Source organism: Gavia stellata, chromosome 4 (genome assembly GCF_030936135.1).
Source record: "Gavia stellata isolate bGavSte3 chromosome 4, bGavSte3.hap2, whole genome shotgun sequence".
Lineage (NCBI taxonomy): Eukaryota > Metazoa > Chordata > Aves > Gaviiformes > Gaviidae > Gavia > Gavia stellata.
In genome coordinates this window covers 28,538,712-28,558,663 of record NC_082597.1, presented here as the reverse complement: position 1 = coordinate 28,558,663, position 19,952 = coordinate 28,538,712, and the positions used below count along the sequence as shown (strand labels likewise).

General features: G+C 43.9%; 1 protein-coding gene across 1 annotated transcript; it reads left to right on the top strand.

Moving 5' to 3' along the window:
• The first annotated feature begins 276 nt into the window (after window positions 1–276).
• On the top strand, window positions 277–19,063 carry CAV1 (caveolin 1). Its single transcript, XM_059816136.1, has 3 exons — window positions 277–425; window positions 1,437–1,601; window positions 17,122–19,063. The coding sequence occupies exons 1-3, from the start codon at window positions 396–398 to the stop codon at window positions 17,461–17,463; spliced, it is 537 nt and encodes a 178-aa protein (XP_059672119.1). The 5' UTR covers window positions 277–395; the 3' UTR covers window positions 17,464–19,063.
• The last annotated feature ends 889 nt before the right edge of the window (window positions 19,064–19,952 follow it).

Below are 19,952 nucleotides of genomic sequence, written 5' to 3'. Positions count from 1 at the left end.
CTGCCGGGGGTCGCGGGCGGCCGGGGCAGGGAGGGCAGCGCGGAGGGGACCCGGTCCCTCTCGAGTCCCTGTCCCTCTCGTGCCTCTGTCCCCGCGCGGCGTGGCCCAAGCATCCCGGACCGGCTCCGCCCGCTCCCAGGTTGCCGGAGCAGGGCTGCTTTCCCCTCCCACCCCCGGCGGCTCCCAGCCGCGTTGCGATATGCCGGGCCCTACCGCGGCTTGTCATCCACCCCAGCCACAGGCAGGGAGCAGCCCCTGGCCGGCGGCCAGCCGTCTCCCTCCCAGCTACCTCCCCCCGGCCGGCCGCTCCGCAGAGCGGGATCCTCCTGCCTCCGCTCCTACACGTTATAGCGCAGAGAAACCCGCGGCAGAGCCGCCAGCCAGCCCGGGGCAGCATGTCCAGTACCAAATACGTAGACTCGGAGGTAGGACCGCCGGGGGGACGGAGCCGGGACGCTGCGGGCGCCCCGCTGGCTGCCCCGCCGCCCTCCCGTCCGGCGCCCAGTACCTGCCGCGGCTCGGCCCCCCGCGCTCCCCGCCCGCTGCAGCGCCCCGGCCCAGCAGAGGAGCGGGGCGCGGGGGCAGCTCGGCGGCGCCCGGCGGGGAGGGGAGGGCGGACGAGCGAGCACCTGCGGCCGGGGACAGCGGGGCAGGGTGACCCGGGGCGCTCGTCCCCTGCGGCCGGGCTGGGGCCGCGGCGGCGGCGCTGCGGTGGCGGCCGTACGGTATACGGAGGGCGCTACGGCCAGGGCGCCGGGGTGAAGGGGGCACGGTGGTGGCCGTGCGGGGAGGGCGGTCTAGTGAGGGCGGCATACCGGGGACAGTACGGTGAGGGCGCCGTGCTCCGGTCCGCGCGGCGAAGGCGGTATGGCGAGGGTAGCGTGGGGAGGGTAGTATGGCGAGGGCAGCGTGGGGAGGGCGGTATGGGGAGGGGGCTGCGCGGGGAGCCCTGGCCGCTCCCCGCGCTGCCCGTGGGTGCCGCGGCTGCGCCCCGCCTGCTTAGGGGGGGCTGCGCTGCGCCCTGGGGCAAAGCCGCGGGGAGCGGGAGCGGGAGCGGGGCCGGGGCCGGGGCCAGGGCCGGGCGCGGGCAGTGCGGGACGTGTGGGGCGCGGCGGGGCGCGGGGCCGGGGACGCCTGGCGGCGGGAGCCGGAGCGGGAGCCAGCGCCGTGCCTGGTACCGCGGGGGTGTGGTGTGCGCCCCGCGGCCGCGGTTAAATAGCCGGGGCGAGAGCCGCCCCGCAGCGAGGCTCCCGCCGCTCCGCGCACCCCGCGGGACCCGGGGCCGCCTCCTCCAGCCCGCCCTCCTCCGCGGCGCGGCGCGGCGCTGCCCAGCCCAGCCCAGCCCAGCCCTGCCCTGCCCTGCCCTGCCCTCCTCGGCTCGGCTCGGCTCGGTTCGGCTCTCCCCTCCCGCCCGCTCTCCCTCGCCCTCTCCGCAGGGCTTTCTGTACGCGGCGCCCGTCAGGGAGCAGGGCAACATCTACAAGCCCAACAACAAGATGATGGCAGATGAGCTGAGCGAAAAGGCGGTGCACGACGTGCACACCAAAGAGATCGACCTGGTCAACCGAGACCCCAAGCACCTCAACGACGACGTGGTCAAGGTGAGGGGGCCGAGGCGGGACGGGGCGAGGGGCGACGCCAGCTCCGGGCGGCTGCCTGCCCTGCCGAGGCAGTGTGCGCGGGCACTGCCGGGGCGACAGCAGCGCGCCAGCCGCTTCCCTCCACCTGCTGCGAGAGGGAAGGGGCCAGGGGGGTGTTCGTAATTTATTTAGCTTTTTTTTCTCTAAAGAAAAGGGAGAGGGTACGGGAGAGAGGCGGGCAGCGGGCCAGGGCAACCCGCTGGAGCTCCTTGCAGAGGCGGGTCGCGCTGCGGCGGGGGGGGGCTGCATCCTCCCGCGGGCTGCCCGTGCTCTCCCCGCCGGCGCCGCACCGGGCCGGGGCCCTGCGGGGCTGCGTCCCGCCGCGGCGGGGGCTTGCGGCAGCCCTCCGGGACAAGGGCCGCCCCGGCGCGGGGCTCCTGCAGCCGTGTGCCGGCGGGTCAGCCCTGCTGCCGGGACGTCCCGCCCGGGACCGGCGGAGCGGGGGAAAATGTTGCATGACCTTATGTAACACCGGCAGAGGGATTTTCCTTCCCTCGGGCGCGTATAGAGGCAGGCCGGGGCGGTGGCACCGAACCAGCGCAGTCCGAGCTAGCTGCGCTGCTGGGCACGGCCTGCGGGACACATCACCCTCCCCAAGCCAAGCGGGTGCAAAATCAGAGGTCCTGGTGGACGTTTGGATTTGTTTCCTTCGTTTGTTTGGTTTTCCTTGCTGTTTTTCTCTCCCTCAAGAGATGATAAATGGAAATCAGCTAGGAAAATCTAACTGTGCCCTTGTCTAGACTTTCTTGTCCGTGTTTTTAATTTAGAGTTTGACCGTTTTGACAGATCAGGGTCGATGGAGATTTTTGCTTGAAGTCATTTTGGTTGGAAATTATCATTCTTTAGCAGACAACTTTTATACTGTGCATGTGAGGATTGAGGATGCTGTCATCTGGGCTTGTCAGAACCTAGGAAAAAGAGGAGTTGCGCAGCCGTAGTGGGTGGCTAAGCCACTAACTGGCTTATTTAGTGTCCAGCAGAGTCCAAGTGTGTGCAGTTCACCATGTTTGTTGGTCAGGAAGACCCATTATTGAAAAAGAGAAATAATCACATTGTTTACAGAGAATCGAAAGGTTGGACTCTGGTTCCTGAACGTATGTCAGTAAAATGATTCATGCTACGTGCAGACAATACAGCACGGTCCCAAGTAACCTCAAATTCTACTGACTTCAACACAATTTGAAGGTGATTAATATGACTAGCCATAGTGCTGGATCAACGCTAAGAATTATCCCTCAGAGCAGGCTATATCTTTAAGGAGCCGTTGTCAGCTTTGCGATCTAGAAAGAAAAGACAAAGTTGTTGTTTGTTTAGAAAAAATCATTTGTGTACCTAATGGCACAAAACTCCCATTAAAATGGTTGATGTTAAAAAGGAGAGAGCAATTCTTTTTTCTTCTACTCACGGAGGAACAGCTGCACAGACAGGGAATGCAAGAGCGTAAGAATAAGACTGCATCATGGCTTATTGCGTACATCAACAGAAGAAGTCCCCAAAGCAACCAAACCTTCTGAGGATGAGTCATAGCCCCCAAGCAAGTTGGAATCCGGGTATCCACAAACTTAGCTAGGGAAAGAAAGGTCCCGCTGGGAAAAGAGGGAGACCACTGATGGAAAAAACTCCTAATGGACTTAAAAGAAACTGAAGCGTACAAAGTCCATCCTGCCCTCTCTGCCTCCCACAGGGGCAATGATTAAGAAAGTTTGTTAGGTTCAATCATCCAAAAGAAAGTTGAAAAGTAAGAATTATAGGAATGGAAAAAACAAGCTTTTCAGTTTGTCTCTTAGAAATAATTGTAGACCAACACATTCATTGAAAACCAGCAAACAGCCAGAATACCAGTACTGCCGGTGTGTCAGCAAGTGAGCTCCTGGTAGTACATGTAGTCACATCGAGACACAGGAATGTATCAAAATGGATTTGGTGTTAACCAGACAGGATCCATTTTGCATCATAAAACCAGCAGCATTTGTAAAATATGTGGGCATCGTAAAGAAACATTTTTCTGTCTTGTTACAAGGATAAATAAGAATTGCTTTGATTTTTATAAGTATTTCATGGATGAGTCCGACTTGAAAAGTAGAGCGAAGAATTTTGCCACAATTTGAGTTTATTTGGACACTACTTTCAGGTTCAGCTTCTTAGAAGTAGCCATAAAGTTCAAACCCAGTACCTAAGGGACGGGCTCGGATTGGGGTGAGGATACACGGATTCAGTTACTGCCTTAGCTATCAGTTTGTGGTCCCCTTCTGTCATGTATCTGCCTTTACTTCAGTTGTAAATCATCCAGGCAGAGTGTAAAAAATACACTTGTATAACAGAAGGAATCTCCAGTCTCAGTCAGGTACTGAAAGACAGAGAAAAAAAATTGTTCGGTGGTATCGTAAGCCAGAAGCATGGTTCAGGCTTAGCTCAGTTTTGTTTATAGCTGTTGCATTTTTCTAGATTCAGAACCTTCTGCTTTTTACCCAGCATTCAATGTATTTCTTGCCACTTGACTATGAGGCACAATAGCATGGAAACTGGGGACAAATCAGTCAGCCATGAAACAGAAATGATTAGACAGACAACGAGGAATCTGCTCTGTAAGCAGCTCTCTAAAAGGCCTCAGTGTTGTCTGCATTCAAATACTTCCCATAGAACATTTTAAAAATAACCCTTGCTTGTGAGAAGCAGGAGACATTCCCTTGTGCAACACAAAGCACCTGCACAGCTTCCTCTGCAGCAGATACATGGTGCAGGCAGCAATAGGGTAGGGGTCCAGGCAAGAGGGAGAGACCCAGTCCAAATCCTTTTACAAAAACTAGACACATGGAGCAGCTTTATACCAAAGTTATTGGTGACCTCGACTTTGCTTATGGTTTATCTTCAAATTAGCTACCAAGTGGAAGCTAAGTGCTGGGAGGTTTCCAGAAAAGTGGGGTGAATGACTGTATTTCTGTTCAGAGAGGGATGGAAATGAAGCCTTACCCAACCAGAGGTCCACAGACAACAGAGTTGGCAGCTCTGTGCTGGAGGAAGCACGATCTAGTAAAATCACCAGAATTTCCTTCCTGTTCCAATTCCTTCAGCAGGGAGCAGAAAGGAAGGAGTTCCTTCTTCATACGACTGCCCTCATGTGTCACCTTGGCAGGCGGAGAACATGCAACGGTGGTCCCATTCCTTCAGCTGCTGGCTTGTGAAGTTGGCTAGTCATGCAGGAGGCAAGGAGGGAATCTAGCAAGGGAGAAACAGCCTCTCCACACCTGGGAGCTCTCCAGGAGTCATGCTGGTGATGATACAGCTGTTTTGCCTCACAGTTGTATCTATTTCATATGTCCTTCACTGGACGATTCTACTCTTGGACTTGTGTCCCACACTTTCTATTTATGTGTGATGAGACGCAACAAACAGGATAGAAAGATGATCTTTTTTTTTCTCTCATTCATTCCCCGATGACCCAGGACTCACATGAACGTGCCTGAAGTTCAGCCTTTGCTCTTCCTGTTTCCCAACACAATATTTGTGTTTTCCAGAGTATGGCTAAATTATAGCCTTCCAACTCTTTGGAGCTCAAAGTTTCTCAAAGTATCTGTGGTCAAGTCTGCACAAAGTTTACTTAATTTGGAAGAAGCAGAGGAGGGAAACAGTGTCCCTGCAGGTTGCACTTCTCAGTACTTTCTTGCTCCTTGCTCAGGATGGGATGGACCTTGCAGCCAACCCTGCAAAGTCTACTCCTTTGGGACTAGCGAGGACCAACTGTGCAGTCACATCTGCGGCCAGATTACAGTTTTTTCCTATGGTGGTGTGCCAGGAAGAAAGGCCTGTGCCTGGTCTACCATCCAGAACATAATTATTATTTTGTTTTAAACAAGTGGTGTCTATCTGCTGTTTGTTGCGTAAGAGTCCTTTTCTCTCTGGCAAAAAAAATGCCAGTACTTGGCTACAGATGTAAGGATGCAGAGCTTTTATACCAAGTTTTAAACAGTTATGTATTCATGCCTTCCACTTAAAGCTAATGCAGTTAAGGGCAGTTCAGCTCACTGCAAGAAAAAGTCTGGAATTTTTAGTCAGATGTTGACAAATACCATAACACCCTTATGTAGACATTAGGGAGGAAAGTATTACTCAGCCATTTTAAAGCGATTTACAATTACTGCCGCTTTCTAATAAAAAGAGAAGTTTTTTAAAAAGCAGTTTGCCATTTTATTTAATCCTTCACAATTACGGTCCCTCCCTGTTGCACTCAGCATGGTGTAAGATGCACAGAGAGATGAGTAGGCAGAGCACCTCCCATCTCCACACCTGAGAACCTCCTGGAAGGAAAGCAGGCGTCGACCCCTGCTCTTTTCGGGTGGGAGGGCTGAGGCGTTGAGGGCTGTCACTCTGATGCGACAGCAGGCATCGACCTGGGAGGAACAGGGCTCTGCTCTTCAACACAGTAAAACGAGAAGAAAAGCAGAGCTCAGTCAGGTGCTTTTTCTGAAACAAGGAATTAAGTGAAATTTAACGCAGACCGCCTTTCTCTCTTTTCAGATGTTGTTATAAGTCCTGAGAAAACAGATAAATATGTAAGTTTAAATACATCAGTATAAATATGTAACTATAAATGTGTGTGTGTATGTTCTAATCCAAGCTCGTCATCCGGGCTCTTGCTGTGGACAGTGACAGAAGTTGTTAGATGCCTCCGGAGGCACGTTCACATCACGGAGTTTAGGCCCAACCATAGGACGGGACGAGCAGAGCTCTCAAAGGCTGTTTCTCCCCATTGACAATACACGTAGCTTAGACATGACACCTTACTTTTACATAACTGCGTTTAAATGAAATGATTCTGAAACTTTGTGTCATATTAACGTCCAGCTGTGGGGTTTAGACTTAAAATGCAAGAATACTCAAATGCTTTACTTTGGCTACCCACATGATACAATTCTGTTTCAAATATTTCTTCCAAGGCTAGTCTAGGAGTGAGATATTAAAAACTCGAGTCATTATGAATGCCAGTTTATACGAGGACTGAGCAAGGTTTTAGACTTCCGAAAAACAATTTTCTTGCACATTACTTAGGAGTTCCCAGACATGGAATTTCTGAATGTCCATAAGATTATAGATAGTAATGGCATGAAAGCGCCTTTCTCAAAAAAATGTGTTTGTGTTTAAGCTCATAGTATTATTAAAGCCTTATGCACTGTGTTCTTGCTTAGCATGATGATCATGACTCATAACTCCATAGGAAAATGTTCATTTGATGGCCATGGGGACAGAGCCAACAATTCTGCATGGGTGTTCTTTTTGTTAGAATTTATTGGACACTATCTCAGATTCAGAGAAGACAAATACTTTTTGTTTCTGATAAATTCAACAGCATTCAGATTATATGTTAGAAAATTTTAAGAACAATTTGAATTAATTTTAGAATTTTTAGCCCATTATGGGAATCCCAAACTCTTGAGGGGGAAGAGGGATAAATGTGTATAGCAGAGTGGTCTGCCCATGAGGTCCCCAGTGAGAATTTGATCTTTATTGTATTTTAGGCAACAGAGGGAAGAAAATACAAATGAACTTGGATGATTCCGTAAAACTTGTGATCTCTGGAAAACTGAAGAGTGATATAGTTCTAAACTAAGATAAGTTCGTATTTCCCACAGCTCTCAAATACCCTTGACAGACAGCGGGATGAAATCTACATCGGCAATTGATTTTTTGAGCTTTTTGATCCAGAACTACTGTCCCTCTTTTCTTTTCCAGACAAATGACAGTAATAAAACCCATCTTGGACTAAAAAGGATTTATTATTTTGAAGATGAAAGAGAAGTTACGCCACTTAATTTAATTTGATTTATTAGGGAGGCAGGTTTAACTCTGTTAGTCCCTTTATATTTTTCTGGCAGATTTCTTATCAAAATGTCTTTTGACAGGTTCAAAACAAACTTTGAATTTTATGCAATATCATTCTTGTTAGAAATTATGTCATCAGATTAGCATTCAAAAGGACAAAAAGTTTCAATACCATTTTCCCCACTCTAATGAGCATATTAATTGATAAAACTTGCACCCGATTTTATTCAAGATACTCAAGGAGCTGTGCTATAGATGTTAGTGGGGCTGTACAAGATGGGGTTTGTCCATAGTCTTCTATTTATCTGGCCCATGTACTTTATTTTCAAATAAATGGGAACTGATAAATTTGGCTTCATAGATAAGAAGTGAGAAGACACTCTCACAGCTGAAGGTGAAAGCATCACATTCCCTGTCCAAACTCCTGCTGTGCTGAATTTATACTCGGAGTTCCAAAAAAGCCTAAGGGATTCTCACAAACGGATTGCAACACTTCCTCTGTCAACTTTGAAATCCCTTCTCAGAATTCAAACAACTGCTACAAAAAACCCACCAGTTTTCCCTCAAGATCAGGTTAATATCTCCTGTAGACCTCAGCCATAATGTCTTATGTTGTTTTATGAAGTCCAAGTTCATATATCACTGTTCTAGTGCAGTTTATGACAAGACCAGAACTGTAGACTAATGATACCTTAATTTTTATGAAATACTAAAGAAATAGTTACCTCATATTTAAGGATCAGTAACTTAAGATCGTCCATAAGAAAGACAACCTTCTAACAGGAGAAATGCAGAGGCAATTTTTTTAAAGGAACAGGGAGGCAGCTGGGCATCGCTGCATGCTCACTTCTCAGCAATAAGCATATTCAGGTAGAAATGAGGGAAAAGGTGAGAACAAGTTATACAGATTTGCAGCAGTTAACAGGAATGTGTTTGTGGGTGGTATACCTAGGTAAAAGTCTCCTCTCCTTAAACTCCCTTTGCGAATGATAAAGAGAAAAAAGTGGTTTCCAGATCTAAAGCACCCTCCAAAGGTGCCTCTCTCTCTCCACGCACTACTAAAGAGTCTAAGGTCACCATATTTCCATTTCCCATTAGTGCCTAAATTTAGGAGGGATGAAGTTTGAACAAGTTTGAAAAAATTGTACTTAATAGCAGTTTATTACCTTAATAGCAGGTTTGTAAACCTGCATTGAGGGCAATATAATAATAGAATATAAATATAATATATTTGTATTATATGTATAAAATATAATATAAAACACAATACAAAATATGTTTACGGAATGTCTTTTATTAATATTTCTGGATCCTGGTTAACTCCAGACCGCACTGGCATCAATAAAAGAATTCCCATTATCTTTAGTGTAGTCAAAACTTCACCCTGGTGCTCATTTTGATGAACATACCTCTTTAAACATACAGATGGACAGACATATGTGAATGTACGTACACACAGATGTATTAGAGTTCTTTGCTAAAATAGCTGTATCAAACAAGGAACTGTGGAACATGAAACAAACAATAAAATGAAGAAAGCTTCTTAAGAGTTTCTCTTTGGGAAAACTGCAATAACCTCCCAGCAGCCCAGTTTCCAGGGAGGAAAATAGCCACTTGACTTTCTGACTGCTTACTCCGACAACATCAACGTATTTTCCAAGGAACTGGCTGACATGACATCCCCACCTGCACAGGAAGTTTTGCTGTGTTTCAGAGGAGTGCAGATGTCTCCTTGAAGCTGCGAGTCTTCCCTTCTGCTGGACTATATTGAGACAGGACAGGCAAGTGCTTCAGGAAGAGATCTCTGGAGAATGGCTGGTTGCTACACTGCTGACCCATTGGCATCAGCCGCATTTTTCTCACGAGTACTTCCGCAGATTTTGATGACCCTGCCCATCTGATAAAACAAAGCCCATCACCAGGGCTTTTCTGGTATGTAATCAGTAATACAGCATGGACAGGGAGCAGGAGGTTGTTCTCTCAGTAATTAGTAGCAAATAATTTTTTGGCTATTTTCATTGATTTTCAGTTTGTCAAATGGTGATCTGCAGTCACGACCTTTTTCTAAGTTATGACATTATTTAAAATTTTTCATAATCCGTTTGAATATTTGTTTTGTGTGCAGTAGGTGTCACTCCTGACTGGACTGGTTTTCTTCTCTGGCTAGAAAAGTGTGGTCCTTCAACTCCACTTTCCAACATGAATATCCTTGTTTGTTAAAGCATTGTTTGCTTTTCTGCTGTACTCTATAGTACTCAGGAAAGATTCGCTATTTTCATTAAGAGATCTGCCAGCAGAACACTTCTCTTGCCATATTATGGAAAGCAGGCACAGGGAGGCAGGGAATGTAAGGCAAATTTGTTGGTCAGTTTGAATAAGTAACTGGGGTGGAACAGTTCTGCTTGCTTGTTCAGGGTTTCATTCACTTTGAAATTACTTGTCATTTTTCTGCACTTAACCAGCCTTACCCAAAGACTATGGTCCTAGCTATCTGCACTCATGGCATCTTTTTTTTTTGTGCAAAGGAGTGAGTGTTGTGCCCGCTGATCTGGCCAGTCCCCAGAAGAGCAGTGTGCTCTGAAGGCAGAGTTTAAAGTTGACAGGCAGAGCCTAATCTTGCTGCACCCTTTGCTGACTTGATGACTCTTGGGGTTCCCTTGTTAGATGCTTGCCACCATACCAAGAGTCAAGGTGATTTCTTGTCTTCTGATGGAACTTACCCCTTCTCTGAACACTGCTGGATGTTCATGTTTTGCAGTCACACATGCTATAGCCTGAGGCTTATATAGGTACTCTGGAATAGAATGAGTTTTGCCTTTACTACACACCTGGTGGCACCTACTGTTTGCAGTTGAAAACAGTGATTAGTGAGGAAGTGGAACATCTAGGCATCATGAAGCTCTGTGTTTTCAGGAACAAAGTACCAGCTTCTCTACATAACTGCAGGTAAACATTTGCCAGATGGAGATTACACAGTGCTCTTAAAAGGGTGAAGAGTCTCTGGTGTCTGGGTGGTGAGGGAAGGGAGAAGAGCAGCTTTACTCCTGTAAGTCCCAACACCTCCCATGCTCTTTCCCTTGGATTCAGTAGAAACAACCTTACGAGCTTTTTCATCATTTTCTGATAAACTGTGGCAGTGGTCAGGAAGACAAGCATCAGCAGATGTGGAAACATGATATTTCAAAGGGTCAAGGAGACATTTAGATGTTTAGCTGATTATCACTGATTTAACAGAATGGTTGTGAGCTTATTGCTTAACTTTTTTTTCCGCTGCTGTGATGTCTTTGTTCTCCAAGCGCTGTAACTGGCAATTTTTAAGTTCCAAATAGTATGTGGAAGTACAAAAACTAATAATGATCTCATATGCTCATGCATTTTCTTATTTTTAATAACACACGCCACAGGCTGCTCCAAAGTTCTCAGTGCTGTGCTTGTCCTGAACATCACCTCCCAAATGTGACTCATGCCACAGAATGGCTTGTCATTTTGTGATCTTTTATACATTGTTTTTTGTTGAATGTTTCTTTAAAGGACATTGAATGCATTGGGAAATTTTACAAATTGCATTTATCACAACAGAAAAAAATGTCTGTTCAAGTCTTACAGGGACACAATATAATATGGTGAAACAATATTGTACTTACAGTCTTGGTATCAGGGAAAAACCTGTTTAAAACCAGCACAGTTTCCATACTCTGTGCTAAAAATTCAAAGAAAACTAGCTTGTGACTCTTTCTTGTATAAATATGCATTCAGACTTGACTATAGCCCTGGTCTGTCAGAGCATGTAAGCGTATTAACATTAGTGGGACAGTTCACATTTTTCAGGTTGTGCACATATTTAAGTGGTTTGCCTGATTGGAGGTATTAGTGATCAATCAGGAGAGATCTGGTAAGGATCTGAGCATCCTTGCACTGACTCCAAAAGATGTTGATGGCATGCAAAAATGTAGGCATCCTCAGCGCTTGTTTGGGTTCCTCCTCAGTGGAGTAGTGGTGGTGCCTGTCTATGCAAACTGCATGCTGTGAGCGCAGTAGCAGCACACAGCTGCCCCACACGAGAATTTGAATAATTATAGTTACAATCACAGAAATGTAGATTAGGTCAAAGTCCCCATAAAATGCTGATGGCCTTAATAATTTTTTTCTGATAGACCCAGCACAGTAAATTTTTCTATGTAATGGATATTATGTACCTCAAAGAACAAACTTTTGAGAAGTGCAACTGGCAAGTAGACAATGTGAGGTTTGTATTTAACACACCTTGCCAGCCTGACAGGTTTTGATACATAGGGACTAAAGTGGCAAGGTCAACAGGTCAACTATTTTCATCTATAAAGCATAAATCCTTGGGTCAGTTGGGATTTTTTTAGAAAAAACAGTAACTTCACACTGCTAAGCTTTTTTAATTAATAGTTTTTTTCTTTAAACAGACTTCGAAAAAAGAAGACAAATTCCTAATACCATTTCCCTTTCTTGTAAATAAATCTCTTTTAGAATCAAAGCAGGTTCCTTAATTTCCTGATAAAAGTTTAATAAACATTATGCAGAGCAAAAGAAGCTGTGGTAATTCTCATAGCAGAATCAGACAAAAGCTTCAAGCGATGTAAAAAATGGCTTTACCAAACTGAATAGTAGGAAATAAAGAATAGCTGAAGTCAGGAAGTGTATTGTAGGCATGGAACAGGAGTTGATCGTGTTTAATAGCTTTGGCTGAAACAGAAGGCTGTAGCAAGTTATTAGCATCCTTTAGAGGGTCCAAACAAATTTCCTTTACTTCTCTTGTTGTCACAAGTGAACGTGCCTCTATTTTCATTAGCTTGGCAAATAACTCACTGTGATTTCACAGCACACCCTTACAGCTCTGGAGGAACAAACTGCACGCCGAACATGCAATCTACTGAACAAGACCTGTGCCTAACCTAAGCATGTAGCTAAAACAGAGTTCTTCATAGATCTACATGCATGTGATCCTTTGGCAAAAGTGGCCTCAAAAACAATAGCCTAAAAAAGGCCTTATCCTTGCAAGCCAGTTAGATTCATTTCCAGAAATCAGAGTGTCTTTCTTCCTTAGGATCATATTTCTGGCCACATCTCTTTCTCCTGTCAGTCCTATTTTTACTTTACTTCGTTGAGTTGGACTCCTGTTATCAGTCTGATGACACTCACCGTCACTGAGTGCTACTGAACTAAAAACCAGAGGAGAGTAATAGGAGGGATGAGGAGTGAGTAATCCGAGTGATGTAAATGTAACCCATAGCAAGGCAAAATGCATCCAGTCACCTATTCCTCCTGCCTGGGGAGGACTGATCCCTATGAGTTAAAAACAGGATCTTTCATGGGAGTGGTTCAGTGCAGGAAGAATCTGGGTGATATCTCGGTTCCTGCAGCGTAAGGACTTATCACTACTGCCTGAACAGTGAAATAAATAGAGCATGTCCCAGCCAGTGGATCTGTACGTGATCTGTTAGCAGTTGAGAAGTAGAAAAGCCCAGATTACCTCAACTCCTTGCCTATCTTTATTTAGACTGTACACTACTGCGGGTAAGTCTGGTTTTGGACAGCACCACAGGGGTTCGCATTCCAGTCGTAGCTGGACTCTCTTGAAATGCACGTAATTTCATAACATTCTTATGGCTTTCAGGGAGATAACAGCTTCATTTTGACACTGTACTCAGCTGAGAGTTTTTAGAGTTGCCAGGCTGTTTTTCTGTCTTTTCACTCTCAGTTCAGTTTGGTATCTCCCTTGTTCAAACTGAAGCGATGTGGAACATGGGACTTGAGGAATAATGAAATGGGAAAGATATGGTAGTGAGACATCAGCTATGGTTCCTACAGGGCCATCTATTCAGCTTCTGAGCATTGGTAGAAACATTGCAAGAGCTGTTGAAATTGCACCAAGAAAGTAACCTCTTGACAATTGTTGGTGGCATGAATACACCGCTATTATCATCTCACAGACAGATTGATTCCTGAGTACTTTTAGGACAACTGTATATGACTTGGGCTGGGAAATCCTGGCCAAAGATATATCATAAATGTTCTAATATTAGCATCATCTCCTGGAATGAGGACAGGACTGTCCATCTGGAAATGTTATATGGTATGATTCCTCTGTCATCTCCCCAGGATTAACTCCATGGATATCTTGGAGCACACAACAGGCTAAAAACATTAGTTACTGAGAATGATGATTACAGAAAGTTTACTATTTGATTTGTAAACCAATGTGTTTACTGGCTTCCATTTGTCAGGGAAGCATTCATTATAATGAATTATTTTGAAAGGACTCAAATTACGGGCCAGTCTTACTATTTATTTTAAAAGTTCTAGGAAATTCACGTTAACCTATGGTTTCTTTTTGCATTCCAAAAATATGCTTTGCTGATAAAAATGGGTCCCACTTAGCTAAATTAAACATGTAACCATGAAAAGGTTGATGGAGCTCAATGCAAACTTGCTTTCCTGCTGCTGAGATTTAATATTTCCCTTATCAGCCAGTTGAAAAAATACAAGGTAGACTCCACCACAACTGAACTGAATAAAAAGACTTTAGGCATGACCCTGAATAGCCGTCGGTGCACTTAACTGCTGTATGATGGCTGTGTGCACAAACTGGCTCTGCCAAGGATCACAACATCAACTGGTGGGAAGCATGCAAGAAATTGCCAGAAGTTTTAGAGTAACAGGGCTATGCTCAACCATGCAGTCTTCATGTAGCAGCTTTTTTTGAGAAGCAACTTTTTTTTGCTGTAATCATCTTGGGTTTTGCCATCATCTGCATATTTTTATTATCTAATTTCAAGGTAAACGCTGATAATAAGCCAACGCCCATTCACTTTGAAAACGAGCTAACATGGGCCATAGGCTACAATGAAAAGTTTGTTTTTGAATAGCTGCAGAAACACATACTGTAAGTATGCTGCTTGTGTATTCCAAAAAGAAAATGTACTTGCTCCATAAACTCAGGCATACATTTTTCCAACATGTGTACTCAGTTGAATGAGATTGATTTCAGTGAACAATACGCAGATCTTGAAATCATCTTTTGGGGGGATTGGGGGTGCCAGGAATAGGTATAAAACAATTAGATGCCACCATCAGGAGATATTATTGACTTCTCCATGTATACATCTACAACCTTTTCTTCTTTCTTTCATGATGCAGTCCTAAAATCCCATGATTGATACAAGGACATCTAGTTGTTTCATTTGGTAAAAAGATCACAATACATCCAGGAAAGTTCCTTGCTCTGTCTTACCAGACTGCAGCTAACTTTTAATGACTGATTAATGTAATTATTTTATGGCCAATGTACTTCATAAAGCTAATTTTTTGTCAGTTGTTTAGTCCTCAAACATGAACTTTTATGTCTAATAAACCCCACAATGAAAATAGAGAACATATTGTTGCCTGTGATGCCTTTCCCAGAATTAGAGTTGTTTCCACCAGAGCTTCAATCTTGCACCCACTGAAATTACAGAGCCCAAACAATTTCCAATTTCCTGTATTCACTCAACAGTGAATGGAGTGTACTTTCTATGTTGTCTTTAGACACTGTTTTCAAGGAAACTGTTTTCTAAGATTTGTACCAAAAATTGACGTGCACTACCTACACAAGCAGAGGTTATTTCATACCCATAGAACTATTGCAGAAGAGAACCGTGATTCAAACTCTCTTTTCATTTTCTCTCTCTCTCTTCCATTATTTAAAATTATGCTGTCCGGGTTCAGAAAGTCCAGACAGGCTTTTGGCTCTGCGCACCTTTACAGACAAGTGCGCAGCGCTGAGGTGTGTTCATCGGGTACTCCGCCAATGCAAACTCTGCCAATGGTTTCTGTGGAGACAGAATTCAACCCAAATGCTACCTTTAGATGTGATGGTGATGATGATGATGATTAATTCCCATCCCAAAGAATCATAGATCACTTTCAGATCACTAGACCCTAGTTCAGAGTAGCAGATAAAGAGGAGGTTTGTAGTTTGCATTATATGATGTCTAGAGAGAAGCGCTGGCAGACAGTGATGTTTAGGCCCAGTAATATGTTGAATTAAGCCAGCTTGATATTAGGCATTCAAGATATTTTCTATCACAGCTGATTCAGAAATTTCATCCCAAGGACTTTCAAGCCTTTCAACTCTTTCAAGTAAATTGCGCCTAGACTGTGCTGTTTTGCTTTGGAATTATCTTTTTTTGTTTAAGAAACTGCAAGGTCCAGGGGTTTTATAGGATTTTTCCCTTTATTGGTAACTCCTGTTTGGAGGTACTTGAAGACTCAACAGGAGAGAGGGAGTTCTTTCCAATTTTTATGTATATTTTAGATTGAAAGAAGTGATGGTAAGCCTTTTACTACAGTATAAGCAATATTTATATGGAGTGTATGTCAATTCACCTCCTTCCAGCATGCTAAGGTGCTGTTGCCTCAGTTTCTGAGGCCGCTGGCCCATGTCATACTTAGCCTGCTCCGATAAATCTTCACTTACGGCAGCAGCAGCAGCATCTCACTTCGGGATCCAGCCCCAGGAATGCAATTTCTTTTTTTCTTTCATCTGATTTAAACAGTCATTTAGTTTCTTGCAAAGGAATAGTGTTGTGATGTTCTTTTTCCTGTTGAATGCAGTACCTATACAATTGGTTGTGCTGAATAAATTAAATATCCTGTATTGTGGGTTGTATCAAACATGTTTGTGTGACATGGAGCTGTACTATCATCGCAATTCTGTTAATTTTCTAATAGAAATGTTATGACAATTTAGCTTCCTGAATAGCTCACTATTTCAACAGAGAGCAGTAAAATATGCCTGTTGGAATGCACTGCTTCCTTAGGTGACTTTTTGAACGATTTATGAATAATAGTCAAAACTATGAAATATGTGGAAAAGTGTGTTCCTTCTAAATATTAATACGTTAGCCTGGCCATGTCTTTCATGAACAGAGTGTTATCACATAAACAGGGTAGGCTAGAACAAAATGATTCTCATATGAAGAGCATCCTTACATTTAATAAGATGAAAGAGCCCTTTCAGACTACGGAGGAACTCTGCCTGATACAGATCTAAATGCAGCATTTTATTTTTTGGACTATTAACAACTATCTATGCCTGTTTCAAAGTATATATTTAAATAGCTAGCCTCACCATTTATTCACGGTCAAAATTCAGCAATGCTATACAAGGAAAGATAGGATAATTCAGACACATAAAACGCATTTTATTTATGTATGCTTGAGGTGTATAAAAAGTCGAAGTAGTGACTGCATTTATTCCATTTGTAAAGATGTGAAATGATTAAGTTAGGCAATGAAAGCATGATGATTCTGTTCACCTGGTTCATCCCTTAAGTAGACTTCAAGGGTACTCCATACCCTTAGGGCTGTAGGAGATGAGGAAAATATATTGTGGACGCTTCATCTCTATCTAGAAGTTAGATGTCTGATTTTGAGCTAATCATCGAGGGTCCCTGATAGTCAGCGGAAAGAGGTAGTCCCTGAAAAGATTCTTGACTTAAGTGATTTGTTAAAATGGGTCGAATCATGTTGGGATGTAGGAAGTACATGCTTCGGTGTGCTGTTGCAGGGGACCATTGCTCTTCAGGAAAGGGTTTCTGGAATCCACCCTTGATGCAAACATCTGACTGACCTGACTTTGTGTTCTTTGCTGCAGATTGATTTTGAAGATGTGATTGCTGAGCCGGAGGGAACACACAGCTTTGATGGGATATGGAAGGCCAGTTTTACCACCTTCACAGTAACGAAATACTGGTTTTATCGTTTACTGTCAGCTATCTTTGGCATTCCTATGGCTCTCATCTGGGGCATCTACTTTGCCATTTTGTCATTCCTGCACATCTGGGCAGTGGTGCCGTGCATAAGGAGCTACCTGATTGAGATCCAGTGCATTAGCCGCGTCTATTCGATCTGCATCCACACGTTCTGCGACCCCCTGTTTGAGGCCATAGGCAAAATGTTCAGCAGCATCCGAGCTACAGTACGGAAAGAGATTTGAGGGACACTTCAAGGAGAGCCATCAGCGTAGGAAGGGGGTGGGAGTTTTGTGTTGTTTGGAGTGTTTTGGTGCCAGTTTCGTGTTCCCAAAGCAACATACAGCAACTGGTGGTGGATATACTGGCCCAAAACAAAGAATTACTTGCTCAGTTTCTTATTCTACTGTTTATTCTTACTGGACTACTTGCCTTTTTTTTTTTTCTTCCTTTTTTTTCCCCTTCAGCCTGCATTTCTGACTAACCTTAAATGGCTATTCTTCCATGCCAGCTGCATATCATTTTGCTGGCTGTTCAATTCAGAGACTGAAGTGGTGTTGGATGCCTTTTTATCTCACCCTTCATTTCTTGTGAGATAAATCCACAGTGATACTGAAGAATGACAAAAATGCTTTCCAACACTATAAAGCCATTCATTTTATTGTGGCCAAAGAGTGCAGAGCTATTGCAGCAGAATGAACGTGACCAGCTGGCAGGTTTTAGCAGAATGTTCTTTTTCAGTTGGATTGTCAGTTGACTGCAGCTATTTACAGTCATGGTCAGATATGGTGCACTATGAATAAATTAGTTAAATAAATTACTGAACTAATATACGTCCCAAAAATCTAACACTTTATCAGGTTGGAGACATTGACACGTGAAAGCTTTTCACGTGCATAAAAAGCTTCCATCAGTGCCTTTCTGTCTCATTCTCTCTTGGAAGTTTGCATCCAGTTGTTTCTCAACTTATGCTAGGATTGCAGAAGCAAACTGCAGTTGAGAACTATAACTGGTCATTATGGAAATGTTTTCCTGACTGTGACTTATGACACATCCCTTAGCAAGCAGTTAGGTGCTTCTCTCACCGGCTTCTTTTTTTTTTTGCAAAGTATTCATATAAATACGTATCGCAGGTATGCCAGAGATAACCCTGAGTTACAAGAAAAATGAAGGTGTGCCAAACACGAGCCACGTGAGGCCAAGGAGGAGCTGCCCCTGAGAGAAACTTCTCTGTCGGCTTTCAAAGCTTCCTTGTCAGTAGAATTCAGCATGCCACTGGCACGCAGATTATTTTCAGGAGGATTGACGCTTTGCTGAGTCTAAACTAATCCATCACAAGAGATGGCTTAGAACCTTCACATTTGTGGGTTGGTTTGTTCGTTTTTAGCTGAGCTGCAACATCAGGAAGTCTTAAACGGAGGGTGTTGTGTGAAACTGCCGTGTTGCAAAGTGCGAGGCTTAGAAAGCAAAGCCTTTGCGACATGTTCTGATGCTGTGACCTGCAAGAGCTTTTTGCCCTCGTGATAGTACTGTGCTCAGAGATGCTCTCTGCATCCTCATGCGGTTTGCGTGAAGCATTTGTAAAAATAGTTGTGAGGCTAATCAGCTTTATTGTAAACCAGCCTGGGGCCTGAGCCTGCTCCAGTTGGGATCTCCAGCAAACCAGTTCTTGACCTCAGAGAGTGCAAGATTTGGCCCTTAGATGAGCATGGAGCTGTCTGGTACACCTACAGCTTTTTTTATTTAGCGCTGGTATTTCACATACTGCTTTACCTAACATGGGAGTGCCTTCGGTTCAATTTCTGCCAAAGCATTGAAAACGTTAGGAAATGCTGCATTTTTTAATTGGGGGGGGAGGGAAGAGGGGAAAGGGTGCACAAAAGATTACAAAGCTATTAACTACTATTGTTTGCATTTAAAACAGACACTGGTATGGATATAGTTTTATGTTTTTCTATGTACATAATGAAGAGTGTACTATTATAGATTTTTTCAGTATTAAAACAAGCGAGACTGTAAACAAGAAATATTTTATCTTTTTATGAGGAAAATCACTCTGAAGAAAACCTTCTTGATTTACCATGTAAACTGTATATCCTGAAAGATGTCTGTTCACTTAGAGTTATTAGTCCCTAATCCAAATACATTGCTGATCCAAGACATTTACGTTGTTGTTATACGCTTACAGATATAACTGACACTTTTTTTTAAATTCTGCATGTACATTAAAGACTACAATAAAAAGATGTTTAATGGTAGCTCCTGTCTGACTCCTTTTTCCTTGAAAGTCATGTGAACAAATCTCATATTACTAGGAAGAAAAGCCCCGAATTTCTTGATAAAGAAACAGAAAGCGGTGTCATTTGTTTCTCAAGAAAGAGCGTGCAAAACCGTCTCAATTTGTGGTTCAGGATCTGACTCAGGAAGGTTCACCCCAGCAGAAAAATGTCATTTTTTCCCCAAGTAAATATTTTCTGCTGCTAAATAAGTAGGCAGTAGGACTAGTGAATACAGCATTGAATAGGGAGTCTAAGCTTGTTTAAATGCTTGGTATTCCTCAGTTTCCCTACATTTCAAATTAGGATAATTATGGATATGGATAATTAGGATAATTACTTGTAGACAATTTTAATATCTAATAAACAGAATGATATCATAATATAATGAGTTGTTTATGGTTCATTTTACGTAAGAGACTTTGGCCATCCAAAATTCAGTCCTGGATTGTCCTGAT